This window comes from Cibotium barometz, chromosome 11, assembly GCF_041138505.1.
Source record: "Cibotium barometz isolate CiBa-2024 chromosome 11, ASM4113850v1, whole genome shotgun sequence".
NCBI lineage: Eukaryota > Viridiplantae > Streptophyta > Polypodiopsida > Cyatheales > Cibotiaceae > Cibotium > Cibotium barometz.
In genome coordinates, this window is record NC_141056.1 from 12,681,326 (window position 1) to 12,705,347 (window position 24,022).

General features: G+C 42.5%; 1 protein-coding gene across 1 annotated transcript; it reads right to left on the reverse strand.

Annotated features, from left to right (window-relative positions):
• Nucleotides 1-538: 538 nt before the first annotated feature.
• On the reverse strand, nucleotides 539-9,580 carry LOC147633769 (ras-related protein RABA4c-like). Its single transcript, XM_086804794.1, has 2 exons — nucleotides 9,032-9,580; nucleotides 539-1,484 (listed from the first exon to the last, which is right to left on the reverse strand). The coding sequence occupies exons 1-2, from the start codon at nucleotides 9,244-9,246 to the stop codon at nucleotides 1,046-1,048; spliced, it is 654 nt and encodes a 217-aa protein (XP_086660920.1). The 5' UTR covers nucleotides 9,247-9,580; the 3' UTR covers nucleotides 539-1,045.
• Between the last annotated feature and the right edge of the window lie 14,442 nt (nucleotides 9,581-24,022).

A 24,022-nucleotide genomic window follows, 5' to 3' on the forward strand; every position in this document is an offset into this window, starting at 1 on the left:
ACAGTCCCAATAATAGTTGTGTCAAGTTGGTGTTTGCGCCTTTGCTCAAAACCTTGTCCCAAATGAATGACGATATCCATTGCCAAAAAAAAAAAAAGAATCTTTAAAGAAGATTTCTTTGGCGTGCAATGGTTCAACGGTGTCTTTTCAACCACATCAGCACATGTATAGGTGCCTATTTGCAATCAATCATGCCCATATCTACATCATCATATTGTTGCTCTGGTAGGCCTTTCACATCCAACACTCAAAGGTCTATGGGTACTCTTTTACTCAATTTGCAATCAAATGATACAAGCTTGAAAACACTAATAAAAGCCAAACACCCTTCTTCATGATTGTTTCTGCAGCTGAGAAGCATGCACACTGTCCCCACTTCAGTATGACCTAGAAGTCAAATTTGCGCACGTGCACACTAAGCAAACACTGCATGTGAAAGTAAAGCAGAGCCCCAACATAAGACTCAATCTTACACATGAAACTGTTATTATCAAGAAAGCTTAGAACCCAAAAAAAAAAAAGTTTCAAAAAATATCGATGACAAATCAAAGCTTCAATCAGTAATTTAATCAGTACCCCAAGTATAAGAGGGCTGTGGGTTCCAAAATACCATGTCCATGTGTCCAGTAACCATGACTCATACAGACCAGATTGCAACACATTTGATGACCCCCTGAAACCATCAAAATACCCATGTGGTTTTTGGCTTGTAAGTATTTACATATTCAGTGCAGACAGCACACCATTAAGCCGCAATCCTTTGTTTGAAAGGTTAGCCAAGATCAACAAGGATCCATTTTGAGGTTCCACTGGACTAGCAACAACATTGCAGTAGTGGTATGATGGGAAGGTAATTATCCGCCATTCTTCCCAGTCATTCTTTAAAAATTAAACAACAAACAAAACTAGACATATAATTACATGAAATCTGGAGTGTCTCAAAATGGTAGCAAGGAGCCTTGATGCAACCCATCTACATATTCTATGCTAGAGCAATGAGTACAGGTTCATTTGACAACCTCAGACACGTTTGTTGGGAGCGCAATCACGCACAGCAGCCCTTTTTTTTAATCTGAGCCTCTTGATTCTCTGTTGGGATCACAATTTTTGTCCCCGTCAACAAGGTCGTACCATTCTCTTGCTCTTCATTTGCAATCAGAGACTTCTTGCTGACTATTCGATAGATTTCTGTCAGCACACTGTTGAATGCACTCTCCACATTGGTGGCTTCTAAAGCCGATGTTTCTAGGAAGAACAACCCTTCCTTTTCAGCAAACTCCTTGGCATCTTCAGAAGGAACTGCTCTTAGAGTGCCCAGATCAGTCTTGTTGCCTATTAGCATGATCACAATGTTGTTGTCTGCATGACTCCTCAGCTCCTCGAGCCAACGCGCAATGTGGTCGAATGTTTGTCGCTTGGTGATGTCATATACCAACATTGCCCCAACTGCACCTCTATAGTAAGCACTCGTGACTGCTCGATATCTGTAGCACCAAGTACACATTGCTCATCGCAAAACTTACCCCAGTAATTAAGAAAAAGCAAATTCTCTCATCGCCTGTTACCCAATTGGCCAATGTTCTCAAACCTCCCATCACAAGTTACCCAGTAATTAAAAAAAAGCAAATTCTCTCATCACCTGTTACCCAATTGGCCAATGTTCTCAAACCTCCCATTGCTCATCGCAAAACTTACCCCAGTAATTAAAAAAAAGCAAATTCTCTCATCACCTGTTACCCAATTGGCCAATGTTCTCAAACCTCCCATCACAAGTTACCCAGTTACCCCATTCTCTTTCCACATATCAAGAAATTTCTAATTGTTTAAAGATTATAATCAAAGTTTGTAATAAAGCATGAGTTAATAAGCATGCATCCTTTAACAGGGAGCCTTTTGCACAGTTATTCTTGCAAAGAGAATGGACATTTGTAAAAAACTAGCACATTGGTGAATAACCTGAGACATGGACTATGCAAGCCCTCCTACCTTGGCTGAGTGGCAGGTTGTAAGTTTGAACCCTGTATAGTGTTAGTTTGAAGAGTGTTACATGCAGGTGGAATGACCCAAATTTGCCAACACCACTATCCTTGCATAGTGCCTGGTTTGAAGACTACACACAAGTGGATCTGGCAACACCGTTACCCTTGCATAGTGCATGGTTTGAAGAGTGTTACATACAGGTTGAAGTGCCAAATCTGCTGACACCACTATCCTTGCATAGTGCCTGGTTTGAAGACTACACACGAGTGGATCTGGCACCACCGTTACCCTTGCATAGTGCATGGTTTGAAGAGTGTTACATACAGGTTGAAGTGCCAAATCTGCTGACACCACTGCCCTTGCATAATGCATGGTTTGATGTGTTCCACATGCAGCTGGAATGTGCCAGACCTGCTGCCACGGCCCACCACTACCCTTGCATAGTGCATGGCTTGAAGTGTGTTAATGCAGGTGGAATGTGCAAATCTGTTGGCGGTAACGTCCTTCTCTGGCTGCTACGTGTCCTGATCCCACATGCAATTAGCTAAGGTTGATAACCTTAGTATAAAGGCTATGGTGTACCCTTGGCCCCCTCATCCCTCCACACACCTTTGTGGAACTCATGGGATCGAGAATGCGGGGGGGGGCTCGTTGACTGGTCTTTGAAGTCTGCATGTGTGCGTGCTGCACCTACACTTCCAACATGTTATCAGAGCTACGCTCTGCCTTGCTTTCTCCTGGCCGTTGTTGATGAAGCTCCTGCCTCGTCTACAAACTGCAGGGTTATAGGCCATCCTCAAGCTGTTGAGCCAGCCTAAGCCTTGCCATGACCTCTGGGCCAAGTCGCTGCAGCCATGGCTAAGCCTCTGAGCCTAAGCCTGCTGTCGACCTCTGAGACAAGTCATCGTAAAGCTGCAGCCTCTGGCCGTTGGCGTTATCTGTGTAGGGGGCCGCGTCGGACATAAGGGAGCGTGTTGGCGGTGACGTCCTTCTCTGGCTGCCATGTGTGCGGAACGCACACATGCGAAGACCGGTCAATGCCCCCCCCCCCCCCCCAACCCCATGAGTTCCACAAAGGTGTGTGGAGGGATGAGAGGGCCAAGGGTACACCATACCCTTTATACTGAGGTTATCAACCTTAGCTAATTGCATGTGGGATCAGGACATTGACTCAGTGTTATTGAGCCTCCATTGAGCCTGGCCATATCATCTACCGACGGGCTACATGCAGGTGGAATGCACCAATTCCATACCCCATGGTTTAGATGTCATGAAGACATCAACCAACTCTCAAACCTTCAAAAAATGTGTTATAGTCATGCCATTAAGAGGTGTGAACGCGATTTTAGGCATGATGTAAGGTCTCCATAGACCACCAAAGGATTATCTGACCTAGAACCAAAACCCTATCGAGGTTCATACACCCGACGTCATATGCATCGCATGACCACGATAGATTGTGGCTAGCAACTCACCAGCCAACCATAGGTTCAATGCCTCAAACCACCCCCAAAGCTGAGGTCTCATTGCCCGCGAATCTACTTGGTAATGATGACCCCAACCTAGCATCCATACCACTAGGCCAAACCACCCACCTTGCAGCTCCATGGCCATGTTTGCACGCCCCTGGTAGCCCTCATGTCCACTATAGCCTATTTTTGGCCCTTGCTTTATTTATAAGCCTTCATGCTTTATTTATAAGCTTTTAGCCATTATTAGCCCTAGATTATTAATTATAAGCTTTTGGCCAATCTAGAGCTCATCTTGCTAGCACCCTTTGCCCACGTGTGAGCCCCCCATGTCCCCATGCCCTAGCTAAGCCCTATCCCTAACCTGGGTTAACCATAACCCTAATCCTAGTACACATCCCTAGCCCTATCTCTTGGGACATAACATACTTCCCTTCTCCTGTTCAATTCACATCCTTGTGAATGCATAAGAGACAAGCCTATGTAAGGGAATCCTCAAATCTGGACATCTGTCCATAGCATCTACTCAAGTCTACTACCTCTTACCTAGGCCAATGTAAGACTCCTCTTGTATACCCTACAAGAAAGATCCAATTGCTTACTACCAACTCTCATCCAAGAGTTGAATCCCAATAGAGCATCCAGTCTTAAAGTGCAACAAGCTCTACCATAACAACCCTAGCACATACCCACAGCACAACTCAGATGTCATACCCCTGCATTAGTTGTCGACAAACATTGGTCCACTTAATCCATAAGCAAGTCCCAGTTGTTAGCATATTCATCCCCATATTCTGTCCATGTATTGTGCCCACATTTGATTCCTTTCATGGCCCCTGGTTGCGGGCTGGCCTCCCTTATTTTCACCCTATTTTTCCCCATTTTCTTGGTATTTTTCCCACGTCAAGTGATGCTTTTCCCCTCCTTCACCTCTGCATTTTTTCAGATTCACAGCCCTCTAGATTGCTGTGTTTTCTGGACGATTGCTGCTGGTTGCTCTACCTTCTTCTAGGCTTCATCGCTTACAGCCTACACGTTTATTCTCATCAGCATTTTTCTCTACAGAGGAGTGGAAACTGGTCCGCCTGTATTTTCAGGTTTGCAGCCCCCTAATTGGCTGCATTTTCTTCTCCAGTGGACACTCTCTCTTGCAGAGGGGGTCTTGTGGTGATTCTGGCTTTGGTGGGAGCCTTCGTACCTATGGTGAACACTTCTTTCTTCTGAGGTATGCGTTTTTTCTTCTAAGATTGAGCCCGAGTTTTAGTGATGGCTGCCTCAATTGCTCTTCATATGTTCTTTGAGTCTGCAAAGTTGGATGGCTCCAACTATACTTTATGGTGAAATCGGCCTTGCGTGGAGTGGATCTCTTGGACTGGCTCATTACAGCTGCCAGTGCCACCCCTCCCACCCTTTCTATCGTTGGTGTGACTCAGGCACAGATTGATGTTTGGCAAGCGAATGATCGTCATGTTTTCTCCTTTCTGATGTTGAATTGTCAAGATTCTGTTCACTCATGTGCGTACAGCAGATGCTACACATGAAGTTTGGAAGGCACTTGCAAATCTTTACGAGATTAAGTCTCCGGGTCGGATTTTGGCTTTGGAAAAGAAACTTATGAATCTTTCAGTGTCTGCCTTTCCATCTTTATCTGCTTTCATCACGAAGATGAAAGATCTTTGGGACGAGCATGTTGTATGTGGCAAGGATATCTATGGCTATTCGGCTTCTCTCCAAGCTTCCAAAGAGGGTTGATGCTTTCTTTCAGTCTCTTGTTTCTTCTCCTCGTCCTGTTCCAGTCACATGGGAGAAAGTTCTCCCCTCCATTATGCAGATTGAGTGTAACACGCGGAAGCTTCGAAGAAGATTGGTAGCTTCAATGCTCAGAAATCAGCACTCTTTTCGCGACGAAATTAATGCACAAACTGAATGAAGATGTCTAGAAAATAGAGAGAGAGAAGGAGAGATGGAGAGGACACAATATTGGATCCCAAATACCCTCTGTAGGGCCCCCACCACGGATGGTGTATTTGCTTTATTAGAATGATGTGAATCTGAAAAGAAAATACAGAAAACCTTGACCTTTCTTGGCTGAGAAATCCCTGCCCTTGACCTGCTGTCCTCCACCCCATTGCTTAGCAACTTCTTGGCTTGTCTAGCCCTTGTATGCTTGAGCTCTCGGTGAAAAAATGAGATGAAACAATGGGATTGTGGACTCTCCTATTTATACTACTTCTAAACAGCAGTCGGCCAGCTCTTATCCAAGCGGCCAGCAACAAAATGTCCCACGACTGATAAATCAGCATTAAATGCTGGAAAAAATCCCATAAAATCTGTGCATCTCTTCCTGGCTGGCTGGACATCAGGCGCATGCTTCTACATGGGCTGGACACTGTTTTGTAAACAGTCTGGGGGCTGGGCAGCCTGTATGGGCTGCCCCATACCTGCCCTACAGCCATACAAAGACTGCATCTACGGCCCGGATCGAACCATTCTTGCTCTTGCAAGACATCATAAATGGCCCGTATTCCAGATGGACGTCAAGTTGGCTTTCCTAATGGAGAGCTTGCACAGGAAGTGTATGTTGATCAACCACTGGAATTTGAGGTTCCACGCAAACAAGACCAGGTGTATCGGCTGAAGAAAGCTTTGTATGGTCTGAAGCAAGCTCCGCAGGCTTGGTACCAACGGATTGATGAGTTCTTTCAGAAGCTTGGCCTACGCCATTCTCATGCAGATTTGAACCTTTATATCCTCCTTCAAAGGGGGTTAGTTGTTATCATTGTGGTCTATGTTAATGACCTCATCTTTACAAGTTCTTATTGGCTTTGAGATTTGGTAGACCCCTCAGGGTATTTTTTTCTCTTAGCAGAAGTACACACGAGAGATTCTTGACAGGTTTCAGATGACTGGGTGTAGACCAGTATCTTCTCCTATGGATACTAGTGAGAAGCTTTCTCTTTTTCATGCTTCTCCAAAGATTGTTTAAGGACAGTATCAGGTTCTCGTCGGTTGTTTGGTATGGTTGACCTACTCCCGATTGGACATTTGTTTCGCAGTCAGCTTATTGAGTTCTTTCACAACCAAACCCCATCAACAACATTGACGATGTGCTCTCAAGGTTCTTTGGTACTTGCATGGTACTTTGTACTTTGGCATATCTTCTATGGCCAAGGGTGCACTCTTCTTGGATGGTTTGATTCAGATTGGGCTGGAGATCCGGATACTCGGCATTCAACCACTAGCTGTGTTTTTTCACTTGGGTCGGGAGGCATTTCATGGAGCAGTAAAAAGCAGGCTACTGTGGCACTTTCCTCTACATAGACGGAGTATCGTGCAGTTTATTATGCTACCTGTCAGGCGATTTGGTTGTGGAGATTATTGGGAGAACTTGGCTTTTCTACCGGATCTAGTCTTCTTTGGTGTGACAATTAGAGTTGCATCGCCATCGCTAAGAACCCTATGTTTCATGCTGGTACGAAACACATTGAGATTCAGTATCACTATGTACATGAACCGATTCTTGCTCGAGATTTGCGTTTGGAGTATTGCCCTTCAACAGAGAATGCAGCAGATTTGTTCACCAAGCCGGTGTCTCGCTCCTCATCTTCGGCTTCTTGGAGTTTGTTCAGCATCTAGTGGTAAGAGGGGATGTTAGCATATTCATCCCCTAATTCCGCCCATGTGTTGTGCCGACATTTGATCCCTTTTGTGGCCCTTGGTTGTGGGCTGGCCAACCTTATTTTCACCCTATTTTTTCCCATTTTCGTTGTATTTTTCCTAGGTCATATGATGCTTTTCCAGTCGGCCAGCTCCTCTTGTCCAATCGGCCAGGTCTTGTTGCTCCATTCGGCCAGCCCATATGACCTATATATAGGTGGTCTGGCCTCTCCCCTTTTCCATTCATTGGTTCATGAGTTGTGGTTCATGTGTTGACACACTCTCATCTTTTGTATCCTTCACTTATGAGACTATCCTGTCTCTTGCTCGGGATTGCTTTCATTGCAGTATGTTCAACTTATTAGCTCTCTCTCTCTCTCTCTCTCTCTCTCTCTCTCTCTCTCTCTCTCGCACTTCACAGATTAGCACTCTTGTGCTCATCTTGCTTCCGCTTTGTGCACTGTTTCGCCACTACAATATTCCAAATACAAGGACTCCCCTCTCCAATCCTCGTCTAAGACTGAACAAAGATTGCTGCAATCCCGAATAAAGCCCGTATCTGTAGCATGAATCAAGTCTAGGAGTGTTGGCTCAAGGTGTAAGATGATTGCCTTGGCGAGGATCTTGTACGCTGTCCCTAAGAGAGTGATCGGCCTCCACAAGCGGATCTCGGGGCCGTCACCTCACCAGCCTGCACCTGATTGCTCCAAGTACAACAAATGAATAAAAATCAAACAAGCAAGCCTCGATGATTCCCCACCCTACGTGAGAATTCCCAAAGACTCAACTCCTTCCTAAGATTCCAAGAATCAAACCTTCACACCGAAAGTGGAGTCTTCACAAGAATACCACGCCCACAAGTGTATGGGCAGCCTGGGAAACTTTCTTCATGCGATCCAATGCCCTCAATGATAGCCATCACTCCTCACATGGTCATGACAATGAGGAAAACAATGGGATGGATGATTTTAGTCATCGTCCTATTTTGCTGATTTTTGGGTGACATAATTCTCTAGAAAGCAATTTTTAGGGTTTTTGAGGCAGTTTTAGGGTTTCTATACGATTTTAGGATTTTTGCACAATTGGTACAATTGTCCGTACATGTCCTGGTGTCCATACTATGTCCGCACACTGATGACATGGCAGATCCGTACAGCAATGCTGCTCCTGCTGTCCTTGGCCCCACAGTGCTAATGTGTGTGTGTGTGTGTGTGTGTGTGTGTGTGAGAGAGAGAGAGAGAGAGAGAGAGAGAGGTCACTTCCTTCTATGTGTCAAAAGTGGGCTTGCCCACTTATTTATACTTTAAAAGCTGTTTTTCCCTGCTTTTCCCAAAAAACTCTTGTGAGTCTCTTGTGAGTGTACTTCCCCACGCTTTGTGTGCATCAAGGCTTCACTAATAATGCTTCTCTCAATAATACACAGACTGGCCATCACTTCTCGGGCACCCACACTGTTAAAAGGTCCATAAATCTTGATAAGTGTGTAAAATACTCAAAAATGCCTATAAATCTCATAAAATTTTGAAAATGGTGACACCTTGCATAATGCATGTTTTGATGTATTCTACCTGCACGTGGAATGTGCCAAACCTGTTGCCACCACTACCCTCCCATAGATCATGTTACAGGCAGGTGGGATGCACAAATGTCATAACCCACAAGTAAGATGCCATTCATCAAGCAGCTCTTGAACGTCTGGCACCTTGACTCGGTCCTGACAGTGGATCTTAAACAATTGCACGCCAAACAGAGATTGATCAATCTATGTTAATCTGTGTTAACTTGGTGGATCTATGTTGAACTTGCCAAAAGGGTCTTCAGGAAACAGATCACAGGGATGATATGCATGCATTTCCACATGTGATATCATCGGTGAAATACATCAGATAAAAAACATGAAATAAGCATAGGAAAGGTGAGGGTACCTTTCTTGGCCTGCGGTGTCCCATATCTGAGCCTTGATGGTCTTGCGATCCACCACAATTGTTTTAGTCTGAAACTCCACTCCGATCGTGGCCTTGGAATCCAGTGTGAACTCGTTACGGGCAAACCGGTTGAGCAGCTGCGATTTGCCCACTGCAGAGTCCCCGATCAGCACCACCTTGAAAACATAGTCTATCTTCTGATTGAAGTCGCCCATTTCTGTTCTGATGCTGCGCAGAGACCAAAACAGAGGAAAAAAGAGGGGGGAAACACAGATCACTCCTTTTACAACGTTGAGCAGCACCAGCGATTCGCCCTCGCCATAGCCACCTAACCCTGAGAAGCCTTAAGACTCTGCTTTTTCTGCTCAACCTTGGAAATTCTAAGTTTTCTCTTCCTTTAAACTCTAGCGAGACCTGAACGCCTGCTTTCTCAGTAAAATCCTAGAAGCTTTGCTTCCACGGCAAAACCCTAAACTTGCTTTCTCCGCAAAACCCTAGAAGTTTTGGTGTCTATGCAGAGTACGACGATATGTGCTTCCCAAATAAAAGCATTTTGGTGCCATTTTATAACTTGGTGGCTAACACGGGCCTTTGGAGATGGGATAAGGGTAGCATGAGAGTTGTTGTGATAATGTAGATGTTGAGAAACTTCATGTGAATGCACCTAATCCTCTTCAATATCTATCCCCAACATATTTCTCTTTTGATAGAGAAGTATATAACTTGATGATAATGGTGCTACGAGATGGAATATTCATATCATCGGAGACTCTAAATATTTGTGATACAAGGGGAATGCTCAATCTCAAAAAGTGGCAAAGAATCAAGGAGGGCCTTTACTTTGTAGAGATTGAAGGTGGTTCACCTTATATTTGTCTAAAAGTGGAACCTAAGAAGAGGATTGCATGTATTGAGGATTGGGAAAGCATTGTCTCAAAGATGCACATTGCAATGAAGGCTCAGAAGATCATAGAGGTGTCAATGCTACACTAGATGCACTAAAGACAAAATGGTGCATTGACTCCCACCGTCATGGGATGCCCATAGCTTACATTAAAGCATTTGTGACTTCATGTGGATGTAGTTTTGGGAGGAAGCAACATGCGTTATCTACTAGACGCCAAAATTTGGATCTCAACAAGCCGGCGGTAACCATAATAAACACAAAGAAAGGTAATGTGGACATGTATCTCACAAATCTAATGATGGAGCACAAGGTCAAGTTAGTCACGGCACAGTCATCAAAGAAGCACACCCCTTCCAAAGTCAAGGTCGACTAGAGGTACACCCAAGCGAAGTGAAAAGATAAAGAGATTGTGAACATCAAAGAAGTGTGGTTGCCCATTTAAGGTGCAATTAGAGTTCACAGATGGGAGTGATGATGTTCACATTATTGTCAATTCAATCCATGAAGAGCATGTCGCAAGGTTGAGAAGTGACTTGTACCATTTGCCAGTTCACCCATAAAATGTTGCATAGAGGACTTGTTTGATGTCAGAAGCTCTTGCCATGTTGCGCAATTGTCATTATCCAAATAAAAAAATCAAATGGAGAGGGCTTCTGCGCTTGATCGCATAATCTACATGTTCTTTATGATCCCTAAAGAAATCCAAATGTTGTCATACCAAGCTCGCATTCAAGGTACTTCTCAGCACCTTCATTTCAATAATTACATCTAGTTTGATTGCTTATACTCACTCTAATGTTGATGAAGATAGGGTTACTAATGATGATTGGGCAACAATGTATATGGAGGCTCTAGCTTTGCAAAAACAACAAAAGGTGATATGGAAACCGAGTTAGGGCTCTAACTATGTTAAAATGTTTCTTAAAATTTCTCGCTTTTGTACACTTGTAGGTGTTGTATGTCCAACCATATAATCCAAGTGCGATGAATCCAAAAGATAGGCCATTCATCTTAGTTCTGCAAGATGAATGTATGTTAGAGATATCTATGCATTTTTTCCAAAAGAATTATTGGGCAATTGATAGCACTTTCAAGACAAACGCATTTGGCCTACCCTTGTTTGCAACAGTGTTGCCAAATCAACTTGGTGTGGGCATTCTAATATGGTTTATGTTGTGTACAATGGGTGCAAGTGCTCATCATGATGTCATTGCCCTAGAGTTGACACTTTGCAAAAAAAAAATCTAGAATGGGCCATATCCATCCTACTACTTTAGTTATTGATAAATCACAACAAGAATTAGAAGCTATACTTAAGGTGGTTGAGGAAGATCCACACTGTTGGATGCATGAGGTAAATGGAAACCAACATCAAATTGCTTGCCATGTCTTGCTATGTTGGTTTCGCACCAAGAAGTGTGGGTTGAAAATCTTCTTCCACAGGTATAATTATCTCTTATTTTGACTTGCTATGTGTTTTTAGGAGAATATTACCCATAGCTTCTTTCTTATTATCCCAAGTTCCCAAGGAGATGCGAGGGGACATATATATAGAGATGTCAAATATCTACATAGTGTAATAGAGGAAGACTTTGCGGGAAGATACCAAATGCTATTACAAAGATATGCAAGCCACCAAAATATAATCCGATATGTCACAAATAGTTGGTGTGGTCAACATTGCATGTGGAGGACACGATGGCCAAAATTTGGAAGGCTTTTCAACCATGGAAATGTGGACACAACAAATTTACTGGAGCGCTTATGGCAATACATCAAGTACACCCTCTTGGAAGCACGTATCAATCGGTTGATTATAGAATTATTGCATGCACTTGTGGGGGATTCAAAGACCAAAAATCGCATGGGTGGAACCTTGCTAAGGTTCTTCAAACAAAAGCAAGAAATAGGTATGTTCAAATCTAGCCTTCTGGTATATTAAACCAAGTTGGAGCATTAATGACACATGTCTCAGTGATAGGTGATGCTGGACGATTTGGGATTCATGGATCATCAAAGAAGCACATGGAAAGGCTAAAAGAGGGGGAGAAACTCTTGTAAAAATACGAAGATGACCCAACAAGCTAAATCTAGAAGTCTTTTTTATGTAAGTACAACTTGTAATCGTTTTTCGCTTCTAGCCTTTTAATGCTAAATCTAGAAGTCTATTTGTGTAAGTACAACTTGTAATCTTTTTTCGTCATGCAAGGGCAATCCAAGGAAGTATCTTTTGTGCAATGTTATTTATGTGGCCTTATCATAAGTGAAATGCCATTATGCTATGTTTTGCTTTCTCATGTTTAATGGTGCAAAATCTACTATAATCTTCAACTTATCTTCACCCACTCTAATATCTACAATATCTTACCAAAAGCTCTATCCTTACTTGCAAGGTCTTTTCATGTGCTATGATTAGATGTGGTATAGAATTTTCAATGTCTTTTCATGTGATACAAGATCATATGGTATGGTTAATTATTTGCAATGCCTTTTCATGTGGTATGGTTAATCATTCAATTTAAGCCTTTGAAGATCATAAAGCTAGAGCTCATACTTAACACTTACCTAGAAACATTAAAACCGGAGAACATGATCGTCACTTAAACTTACATAAATTTTCAATACAAGACCATCATTAGGTATGGTCAACATAATCCACCACTTAAACTTACGTAGACCATTATCAAAACCAGCCCAACATATAGGATGTAAAACTTAAAGAAGTACTTTCTATAGCATGCAAAACTTAAACAAAAAGTTTAATTGTCAATACAAGATCATCTCCAAAAAAAGACAATCTCCATGAGACCAAAGACCTTAAATCCTCGATACAAGACCATTGTCAAAAGAAGATAATCTCCATGAAACCAAAGACCTTAAATTTTCAATACAAGACCATCATCAAAACTGGCCTCAAGAAATCAATGTTACATATAAGCAAAATAGAGCTTGAGCTCAAAGTTACATAAATATCCAAGTCCAAGCTCTCTTAAAAATTACCAAAAGCTCTCCATGAAATCAATGTTACATATAATCAAAATAGATCTTGAGCTCAAAGTTACATAAATATCCAAGTCCAAGCTCTCTTAAAAATTACCAAAAGTCATATCTTTGCAGATAAGAGAGGATTACCAAAAGTCATATCTTCACATAAGAGCTCCTCAAATCCAAGTTTGCATCTCTTCCTTTAACTCCTCGACATTTGCGTGTGAAATTCTTAAAGAGCTACAAACAAAGAAAGTAAGTTTCAAGATAAAGAGAGCTTTAACACAACGAAAAACACACACAAATCATGCATTTCTAAAACCAATTACCCACCCAATTTCTATCTCTCTTATGTTGTAGGCCTCCAATGATCAAAAACCTCATAATGGTCATAATATAATATCCACAATCATAATCATTCGGTTGCCTCGATGTCTTGAACACATAAGCAAAAAATTAAGAAAAATCATTGCGATATCTATGAGCGTTCACCTAGAAAACATTCTCATACCTCCACTATTTGGATATGGCATTCTAACCCCAGGTTCGACAACTCTTTCTTAACCACATGATTGGAAGTATGACTCGTAAAGTGTAATAAAACCCTTCAAAAATATATAAACAAGGATTAGAAGCTAACAATGTGGGATGAATTGGGTGAATGTTAGTTCTTGTGTACCTTTTCAATTGGAGCGAGCACATGACAACAAATCAAAAATAGAATGGCACTCCGGTCGTGAGGCAAGCCGAGTACACGAACAAGATGACGATTAAAGAACACCATAAATGTCCAATGCGATTTGTAAAGACCGCACATTATTAGAACATCCACTCAACTTCACAAACTTGATACAAAGCGTGAGAAGTACCTATGCTTGTCCACTATAGGAAGAGAAAGTGAACGTGGTTGTGGTAATGTCCACTCTCCCCAAAAAATTGCCCAAATTAGGATTCTCTAAATTTGCACATAGGAGAACCATAAGCTATCCACGAACCACACATGTTTCATGATATCACATAAAAATGTGTGCTCCATCCACCTACATTAGAGTAGAGTAGAGAGATGCATGTAAAAGAATATTGAATAAGAAGGCAAGCTCAATTTTACAAAAAACAAATAATACTTACAAGGCAAATAGATTTAACAATTGTGTGTTTGCCTCTACATCTGCTACTATCAGTCAACTATAAGCCCATATCGGGTCAACCTCAAGTGATAGATTATGCCCTCTCGCAAACTATAAAACAATTTACTATTTAAGAATCAAACATTGCCATATAATGTGTACATTGGTTTTAAAGAGACCTAAGAGAGAACACACCTATCCATGCAAGAAGGCAAAGAGGGCAAAGCAAGACTTTGGCAATGAAATGAACGATAGCCAACAACGATATTAACGTCCTTGCTATTGCTACTCTATCCGAGAGAAGGAATGTTGATAAGTGTGGATACCTTAGTTCTTTTCTTAAATATAGGCTACACATTCAAGAGTGCCAATCATATTAAACATACATAAAATGGGTCACTATTTATCAAACATACACTTGAATTTAAGGTAAAAAGCATTACATGTTGATGCTTGGCATCGTCCAAGCCATCCATAGGAGAGAACTCATGGAACTTTACAGGCTTAGCTTGCTTGCGTGGTGCCTCAGGTGAAGCCACTCTCTCTCATGTTCACTCGACATCTAAATAAAAGATAGCCTCATTAATAAAAAACATGGACCAACAAGTTGCAAAAGCGTAAAGATAAGGTTCTTTAGTAAATTACGGGATTATAGTCATCTTGATGGCCCTCCTCAGGAGGAGAAGGGACATACTCTTAATGTTCATTCTGAAAAGAGGCATTGTCTTCATGCGCCTCCTCTCCGGACTATCATACTTCTCCTCAATCTTCTTTCTTCTCTATCATTTATGACATACAAGAGGGACAAACTTACAAACTCTATGTAGAAGAAGATTTTACTTTTCAATGCTAAGAGAAGGAGATTTCTTATCGATGCGTGATAGCCACGATCGATATGCCTTTGCATAGTGACTAAGCGACTAGGCATATCTCCCTCCCATTTCTCCATCTCTCTCTTCAAATAATTTAGAAGCCACTCCTCAAATGTAATCTTATCTTTGGATTCACTCCGACTCCATGAAAATAATGTGTTTTCATTTAGACCACGGAAGTGCCTCTTCCTAGCTTTTTTTCACCCTTAAGTCTATGTTATAAAATCTGGATTCAGATTGTTGGCGGGTAGAGTGCAAAGACATTGGCAAGGGATGTCTTGCACTATTCTTTGGTCTACCGGAAGCTCGCTTAGGAATTGTGATAGACAAATTGTGACACTTTTGTAAGTGACGCTCCATGTTAATCCACTTTTCAAACACTCGATTTTTTTGAGAGCATGCTCGATAATAGCGGACAAAGGAATTATCTTTCTCTCTAAATACCTCAATGTAGTAAGTTTAATCCTAATGTAAAAGAGCACGATTTCTTTCAATAAAAGAGGTTCTCTCTCTCTCTCTCTCTCTCTCTCTCTCTCTCTCTCTCTCTCTCTCTCTCTCTCTCTCTCTCTCTCTCTCTTAGATCCTAATGTTGTGCCCTCATATAGGAAAACCAATATCTAGCATAGACTCTTCTATCTAGCACAACAATCCAAAGTTTCACTAAAAAATGAGAGATGGGCCACCCTAATATTAGCATGACATGACCAAATCAAAAGAGGCATTATTTTTTATTATGCAAACGCAAGTTTTTGAGAATTTTCATTATGTAGACAACGAAAATAGAACATGCGTCAACAATATGGACAGGGGAGGAAGAAATGTACATTCTTGTGTGTGTGTGTGCGCGCGCGCACGCACGTGTATGCGTATGCATGAAATCACCTTCTTTTGTGTGTGTGTGTGTGTGTGCGTGCGTGTGCGTGCACGTATGCATCAAATCACCTACCTCCATGATGAGCTGGAGATGAAGAGCCGGGATGCCTCAATAAGGGCACAACAACACAACTTGGGGGTATCATTAAATATCCATATCATTGAAGCTCCCTCTTGCACCTCATAGAAGCAAGGCAGTGGAGAGAGAAAGCACCGCACGTGTAATGATGGGGAGAGAGAGAGAAAGAGAATGCACTCACTCATAATGGAGTACCACATGCACTCAAGGGAGTACCACCATAGTAGCCATGGAAGCTTGGAGCTCCAAGAAAGTATGATTTGATTAGTCAAAATGATTAGCTGAACCTAATTACAATTAGTTCACTTATATACTTGCCCACCTTTTCACAATTTATTAATGTTGGGCCCCCACACTTACCCGGCCATATACATGCCCATGGGCTTCCCTTATGTCCAAACCATGCCCATGGGCTTCCCTTATGTCCAAACCATGCCCAAGGCTCTGCCAAGCCCCCTTCATTACAAACCATCCCCACCCAAAGGTTTTGTCCTCGAAACCATGTATGGAGCAATGTATGGGCTATTGGAAATCTTCTTGTCTTCCCTCATGAATGCGGAAGTGCATTCGTTACAATCCCAAGAGGTATCTCACATAAGAGAACCCCACATAGAGCTGTCCACTTATTTTATGTACATATGGACTGCTCTCTATGATGTCCCTAAGCCCACGGAGTCTTGTTGAGCTTTGATTGATTAGTGGTGAAGTACACTAGTGGCCATGGCTGTCCATACAGTAAATTTACAGCAATGACATCCCTCATGCCATCATCCCAATCCATGCATATGGCTGTCCAAAAATACCATACAGCTGTACCCACTTTATCCACTATGATTCATTGCTTGTAGGAGCTCCGGATGATCTTTCATGAAGCCCTCTGACTGCCAAGAAGCTTCTTCATTAGGCAAGCCTCTCCACTTCACAAGGTACTCAACAATAGACCTATTACAAAGGTGTCTTTCCCTCATTCCAATCACCTTCTTCGCCACACATATTGAATCATTCCCTCTTCATCCATAGGTGGTAGCTCATCAGCCGCTTCCAATTGAGGTCCCACGTAGTTCTTCAAGTGTGACACATGAAACACATTGTGGATCCTCGTGGTAGAGGATAACAACAACTGGTAGGCCACCTCACCTATTCTTCTCAACACCTTGTAAGGTCCATAAAAGTGATGAGCAAGCTTTGTATTGGTGTCTCCCTTGAATGAAGCATACCTTGACTTAGGGATTCTCAAGAATACATAATCCCCTTCTTTGAACACCACATGCTTCCTTGACTCATCGGCATATTGCTTCATTTGGTTTTGTGCCTTAGCCATGTTATCTTACACCTTTTCAATATTGTACACATCTTCTAAATCTCATCTTTAGCTTGAGGATTCGCCTTTTCCTTATTGAATGCAATAGAAGGTACAGGGACCTTATACCCATACATGGATTTAAATGGAGACATGCCAATACTCATGTGATAGGTGTTGTTATGGCAAAATTCAGCTAAGTGCAGCCATCTATTCCATGAAGCTTGGGTGTCATAACAATTGTGTCTCAAATATATTTCGAGCCACTTGTTCACCCTCTTGGTTTGGCCATCCGTTTGTGGATGATAGGCTGTACTTGGAGTAAGTGTAGTCCCCATGGAATCAAAGACACTCTTCCAAAAATGGCTCATGAACTTGACATCCCTATCACTCACCACTTGCTTAGGCATTCCATGCAACCTAAACACATGTTCCATAAATTGTTGAGCCACCATAGAAGCTGTATATTGCACATTTGTGGGTATGAAATTAGCCGCTTTTGTTAATCTCTCCACTACCACATAGATGCCATTCCACCCTTGCTTAGCAGTGGGCAGCCCGGTAATGAAATACATGGCTGTGTGTGTCCACTTTCCTTTCGGAATAGGTAATGGTTACAACAATCCTCCCGACAATTGATTGGGATCCTTGTTTTGTTGGCAAGGCAAACACTTTTGCACATAGTCATGCACATCCTTCCAAAGTCCTTTCCAAAAGAAACTCTTCCATATCTTATCATAGGTCTTGAACACTCCCAAATGACCCGCCATTGGTGAAGAGTGCATCTCTTGTAGGATTTTTAGCTTGAAGGATGAGTGAGGGAGCAAATAGACCTTTCCCTTGTACCAAAGCAACCCATTGCGCACCTCAACAAGTGGATATTCATCACATAAGCCTTACTATAATTTTTGAAACATTGGACCAGTCATGTCATCCACCAAATACTCCTCGTGTATCTCATGAATCCAATCACAATGCACCTCCGAAATGGCATGAATAGTGCAAGCCCACATCCTAGAAAGTGCATCTGCCACAACATTGTCCTTTCCCACTGTGTAAGAGATCTCGAAATCATAATTTTGCAAAGTAGCAAGCCATTTTTGGGTGAGGAAAAATTGGAATACTTAGTGATCGGTCCTTACTTTGAAATGCCCACCATACAAATAGTGATGACACTTCTTTACGATATGCAAAATGGCCAACATTTCTTGATCATCTCGACATGAAGCTCCCTCTCCTTCTCGGTGAGCTTTCTACTCTCATAAGCAATCACCCCATGCTCATGGCAACAATTCCTCTCTCCACTTACATCAGCCCGTATAGTGAAAGGCTTAGAAAACTCAGGGCACACCAATATTGGGGATGAAATTAGTGCTTCCTTGAGTTCTTGGAAGCTCTTACAATAGCATCCCAAAAAAATGCTTCCTTCTTAAGCTTATCGATAATAAGCAGGGTGCCATGTGAGCATAGTGGCGTATGAACCTCCTATAAAAGGATGATAGTCCCAAAAATCCCCTTAGTTGGGTAGTGTTGGTGGGTGTAGGCTCCTTGACACATTGTACTTTCTTGGGATCCATCTTAATGCCATCATTGTTCACAATGTGACCTAAGTATTCCACCTCTTGTGACATAAATATGCACTTGCTTTGTTTGGCGAACAACTTGTGCTCTCTCAACACCTTCAACACTTGCTCCACATGCATAAAGTGCTCTTTCCTCAACTTGCTATACACAAGTATGTCATCAAAGAAGACCAAAACTGATTTGTAGAGGAATGGCTTCAAAACTTTGTTCTTAGCCTCATCCGTGTATTCCAATGGTGCCTCTTCATCTTCAACCATCTCATACATCATGTTAGCCCGTACCTCTTTTGCCTTGCATATCTTTTTATGCTCGGGACTTCATTTCTCATTACATAGAAAGTAAACCCCTTTCATTCTCTTCTCATCCATCTCCGCTTGTGTCAATTGCTTAATCACCTTACCTTGAAGGGAATAGGATTTAGCATCACTTTTGGGTGGAGGTTTGGCCATAGAACCACTCCATTTCACATTTTGTGATTGTTCATACACACTAGGATATTGTGGTATGGGAGGTTGGAGTGAGGCTTGCACGAGGTACATAAGGTGTAGTAGAGGTAGACATTGGCCATTTGACTGCATTTGGGCTGAAAGTAGATGGTTTAGTTGTTCCCACATTCCATCTATTGGCAACACCCGCCTTATACTTAGATTCAAAGACCTCCGCATAATACATGGCATCTTGTAAAGTTAGGGGTCTTTGAGCCTTCAAATCATCCCCAAGTGATGATTGCAATCCATGTATTTCACCATTTTGTTGTACTCATTCATTCCCCCAACAAACATGGAGAGCTTTCTAAATTGGTTACTATACTCCTTGATGGAACTCCCCTTTTGCTCCAAATCATACCATTTTCCCACCAATTGAGCTCATTCCACTAGAGATGTGAAATTTTAAAACATGGCTTCCTTGAATGCCTCCTAAGTGTCAAAGTGCATATCCTCATGTTGAGTAAACCGCCACCATGAATGGGCATAATCTTCCAAATGCAACATGGCAAATTGTACTTTGTCCACCTCCTCATGGGGTACAATGCAAAGTATATCTCCATCTTGCTAATCCATTCCTCCAATTCTTCGATGGTTGTGTTCACCCCTTTAAACTTGGGAAGTGTAATTTTGTCCTTTACATATTTAACCCTTGGTGAATCCAACGTAGTACGTCCATGGGTAGTGTGTGTGGTATGTCCCATGAACCCCTCATTACCCCATCCAAGAGTCTCCCACTCACATTGTGCACAACCCTTGAGGAGCCCTCCATGGGATCCAAAGCTGTGGGCTCCTTTCCAAGCCTAGAAGTCGAAGCATGCCCACCTTGATGGTCTCTTGAAGGCACATTTGACTTCCCTTGCATACCACCAAGATTCCCATGTGGATTTGGTGCATGGTCAAATCTGTCCACACCCTTTGCACACCCAAAATCAAGTCTTCAAGAGTTGCAAACCTTTCATCCATCTTATCCACTATTTGATGCATCAACTTGGCATTCTCATTACCTTGACGCACGAGCTCACTTTTAATGTAGAGTACCTCCTTTTGGGCATCTCTTTGTGCATCCTTGATTGCATCGGTGAGAGCAATCCTTTACATATCCAAGGTGATGTTCCCCAATGAGATTTGATCATGTCCAGTAGTGTGCATCGGTATGCCTTCATTCACTATTTTCCCTCTAATGTCATGTAGAGGTACCCTTTCTTATTGCATTGCCCTTGAGTTTTGCCCGTGTTAAAAAATGGAATATGGTGCCACATTTTGATCGTGTGGTTCTTCTTCCAATGGGGTGTCGACCACATGTGCCAATCCATCACTAACCCCCTCTTTCCAACATCTTGAACTTGGTTCCCCTCCATGGGCACTTGTGCTTGAGCTTTCAATGGCCTTCCAACAGTTTCCCATGCTACCAACAAGTGGTTAGTAGGGCAAACGGCAATCAAACTGGGAGTTCTTTAGTTTGCCGCATTCGTCTTAAAGAGAGAAACACTCCTACCACCCTGAATTACCACTTTGAGGACCCCTATATCTCTTTGTTTTGACTTTAGTTGAAAGTCAACTATGTGAGGTTGACCACCCAAACGATAACTGAATCGAGATTTTGTTGGCTTGTTTGGAATCTCTTAGGTAGTGCTCTTAAGCTATGTAAACACCTTGAATTCAATCCACACTATTTTGGACTGAATTAGAACTTTCAGTCTGACCAAACTAGCCCTTTTGCACCTTGAAACGATGTCCAAATCAACCACTTGATGGCTTGTTAGATTTGCCTTAAGTTGCCCTTTTAAGGCTTCCCAATGCCCTTGAGATATCTTGAGTGGTTTGGGACTAAATTGCACTTTTGTATTCACTGCAGAGTGTAGGAAAATCACAAAAATTTGGCCATTATCTCCTCGCAATACTACAGACCAAATCTCAATCATAATCCACTAGCATTTGCCCTCCCAAAGTAATTACCACCAAAAGCATACACTTGCCCATGCAACTCTTATGCTTTGATCATTACCAAGTGTCCATGGAATGCTCAATCAAGTAACATTTGGCTTCCATAGCCTCGGCATGCTTGCAATGTAGTTAAGTTGTATGTCAAAGGAGCACTTTATGCTTGCCGATCTCCTGGCCAAGCCTTCCCACCCTCGTACCTAGTCCGAATCTAGGCACAAGTTGGGCCAAGTCTTCACATCCAATGTACCTAATCCTCCTCCTTTGCTACTTTTCCTAAAGCACTCACAACAAGGAGAGTTCATGCCATGCTCCCCCTGGGCCTCTCCTCCAATGCCCGAGGTACCCTCACAAGCATACTAAATGCTAGGAATTAAAGTGAGAGTACAAGTGAGGTGTATGTGGATGTAACTTCAAAAGAGAAGGTAGAGGCACTTACAATGTGTTTAGCATGACTCATACTATTTTCATATTATCCATTATTATGAGCATGTACTCATACTTTCCTTCAATCATCCAAAGTAGCTCCGATACACCAAATCAGATTAAAACAACATCCAAATAGTTTCCAACACCATGTGAATCACAAGGCATATGATTTGCAAGGATTAGCTTCAAGTAAGGACTCCCAAGATTAATGCAATCATTGGATCATGTAGACACATGTATGTGCTTGCTTTAGGCCAAGTTTTGGCAATAATATGAAGCCACAATTCACTGTTTTCATGGATAGCAATTCAACCCTTTGCCTTTACTCCATGGCCTTCAATAATGAGCAAGACAATCTTCCAAATGGCAAATAGAAGCTTCAATGGATAAATGGCAACATAAGATGCAATGCTTGCTTAATGCCGAGAAAAGGCACATGAGAAGGCCAAGAAAATTTTCAGAAATGATAGCCCCAGCTGTACCATAGTCATGCATCCCCAAACCCTTCAATGGTAGATAAATTGACCATGCAAAGACCTCCAAATATCATGGGCATACCATCATTGCATGTAGCATGCAAATGATTGGAGCATTGGCATTCAAAAGATTCAATCAATGGTATTCAAGGAGTTTGAGGTCATGGTGTTCAAAGAACTTGAAGCAATGGTGTTCAAGAGCTTAAGATGTAGCCTTAAGCATCATAAGGCTCTCATTAGGAAATGTGTTAATTAGTGGCATTCAATTGAATAAAAGAAGCCTTACATCAAGGGATGTGTGAAGAAAACATAGGCTGACCGCTGCCTTCGCTTGTCATCATGAAGGTGTTGAAGATGTGAGCAGTTCCCTGATTAGGTTCCAGCAGTGCACATTTGAATTTGCCACTTCACATAGCCGAGATGATGGAGAAAACGCACAGTCCAACATGGCCATGTGCGTGCAATCCCTCACGGCCATATCCGCCCCATTAATGATGTCAATTGTGAAGTGTCATGAGACCGGCGGAAACGGTCCCGCGACGCCTTTGCCGCACGCGGCCTTCCACAGTCCATGCTTCATGAAACGGCTCCATCCGCCCGTCGAGCACATCTCGTGCGTTTTCCTTGCGGGTCTTACCGATCACTTGCGTTCATGCCCGGCTCGGCTCCCTTGGCCTTGTCTTGGGTCTTGCCTTCCATCCATGATCCGTCGGCCCGGCCCGTTGGCACGGCACGGCTCGCCGGTCCGCCGGTCCGCTGGTCGGCCGTTTTTCCACCGTTTTCCACCCGATCACTGTTTTCGGTCCGATCCCGTCAAGGTGGGGAGGGCAACCCCCAGGGCACTCGGCACCCACGGAACCTCACCGGCACTCGGGAAGGCCTAACGTGCTTACCCGGTGCATGAGTGCATTCCTAGGGTGCCTACCATGGGTCCATGCTTTGCCTCTCCTTGCACCTTGCCATGAAAATAGAGCCTTAATGCCTAGCCTAAGCTTAGGCAAAGCTTAAGCAAGTATAATCTTGCTTCTAAGAGTCGATTTGTAGGGAAAAAATAGTAGTAAATGCATAGCTAAACGGCGCTAAATCAACAGTAGTAAGAAACAATTTTCTCCATTAGAAAGCTTAGAATGAAGCTTGGAAATTGATGAATCTACGTAGCTTGGTGATTGCAAAGATTAGGCTCAAGAAAGGACTCCATAGCCATCAAGATCTAACACCAAGAAGAGGGTCAAAATTGAAAACATTTTGATTAGTGCTAATTAAGATTAACAGTAATTTTCTCCCAATTTTGGTCCCCTCATTCAAATTTGGAGCGGCTATCCCAGATTTTGGTCCACAGTGACCCATAACCCTGAAGAGCTTAGAACAAACCAAAAATCAAAGAAATTTCCAGCATCCCACAATCATCATGCTCCATTTCTTGATCAAGAAATCAAGAAAATCAAGAAAATTTTCAAGACTCAAGAAAGATCAAGAAAATCAAGAATTCCAAGAAACTCCCAAATTTTCTTGAATCTAAGATGGAAATGGATCAAAGACAAGGCTCTGATACCACTGTATTGATGGGGAGAGAGAGAAAGAGAATGCACTCATAATGGAGTACCACATGCACTCAAGGCTCTGATACCACTGTAATGATGGGGAGAGAGAGAAAGAGAATGCACTCATAATGGAGTACCACATGCACTTAAGGGAGTACCACCATAGCCATGGAAGCTTGGAGCTCCAAGAAAGTATGATTTGATTAGTCAAAATGATTAGCTGAACCTAATTATAATTAGTTCACTTATATACTTGCCCACCTTTTCACACTTTATTAATGTTGGCCCCCCACACTTACCCAGCCACATCCATGCCCATGGGCTTCCCTTATGTTCAAACCATGCCCAAGGGCCAAGCCCCCTTCATTACAGCGCGTGCAATAGTAGAG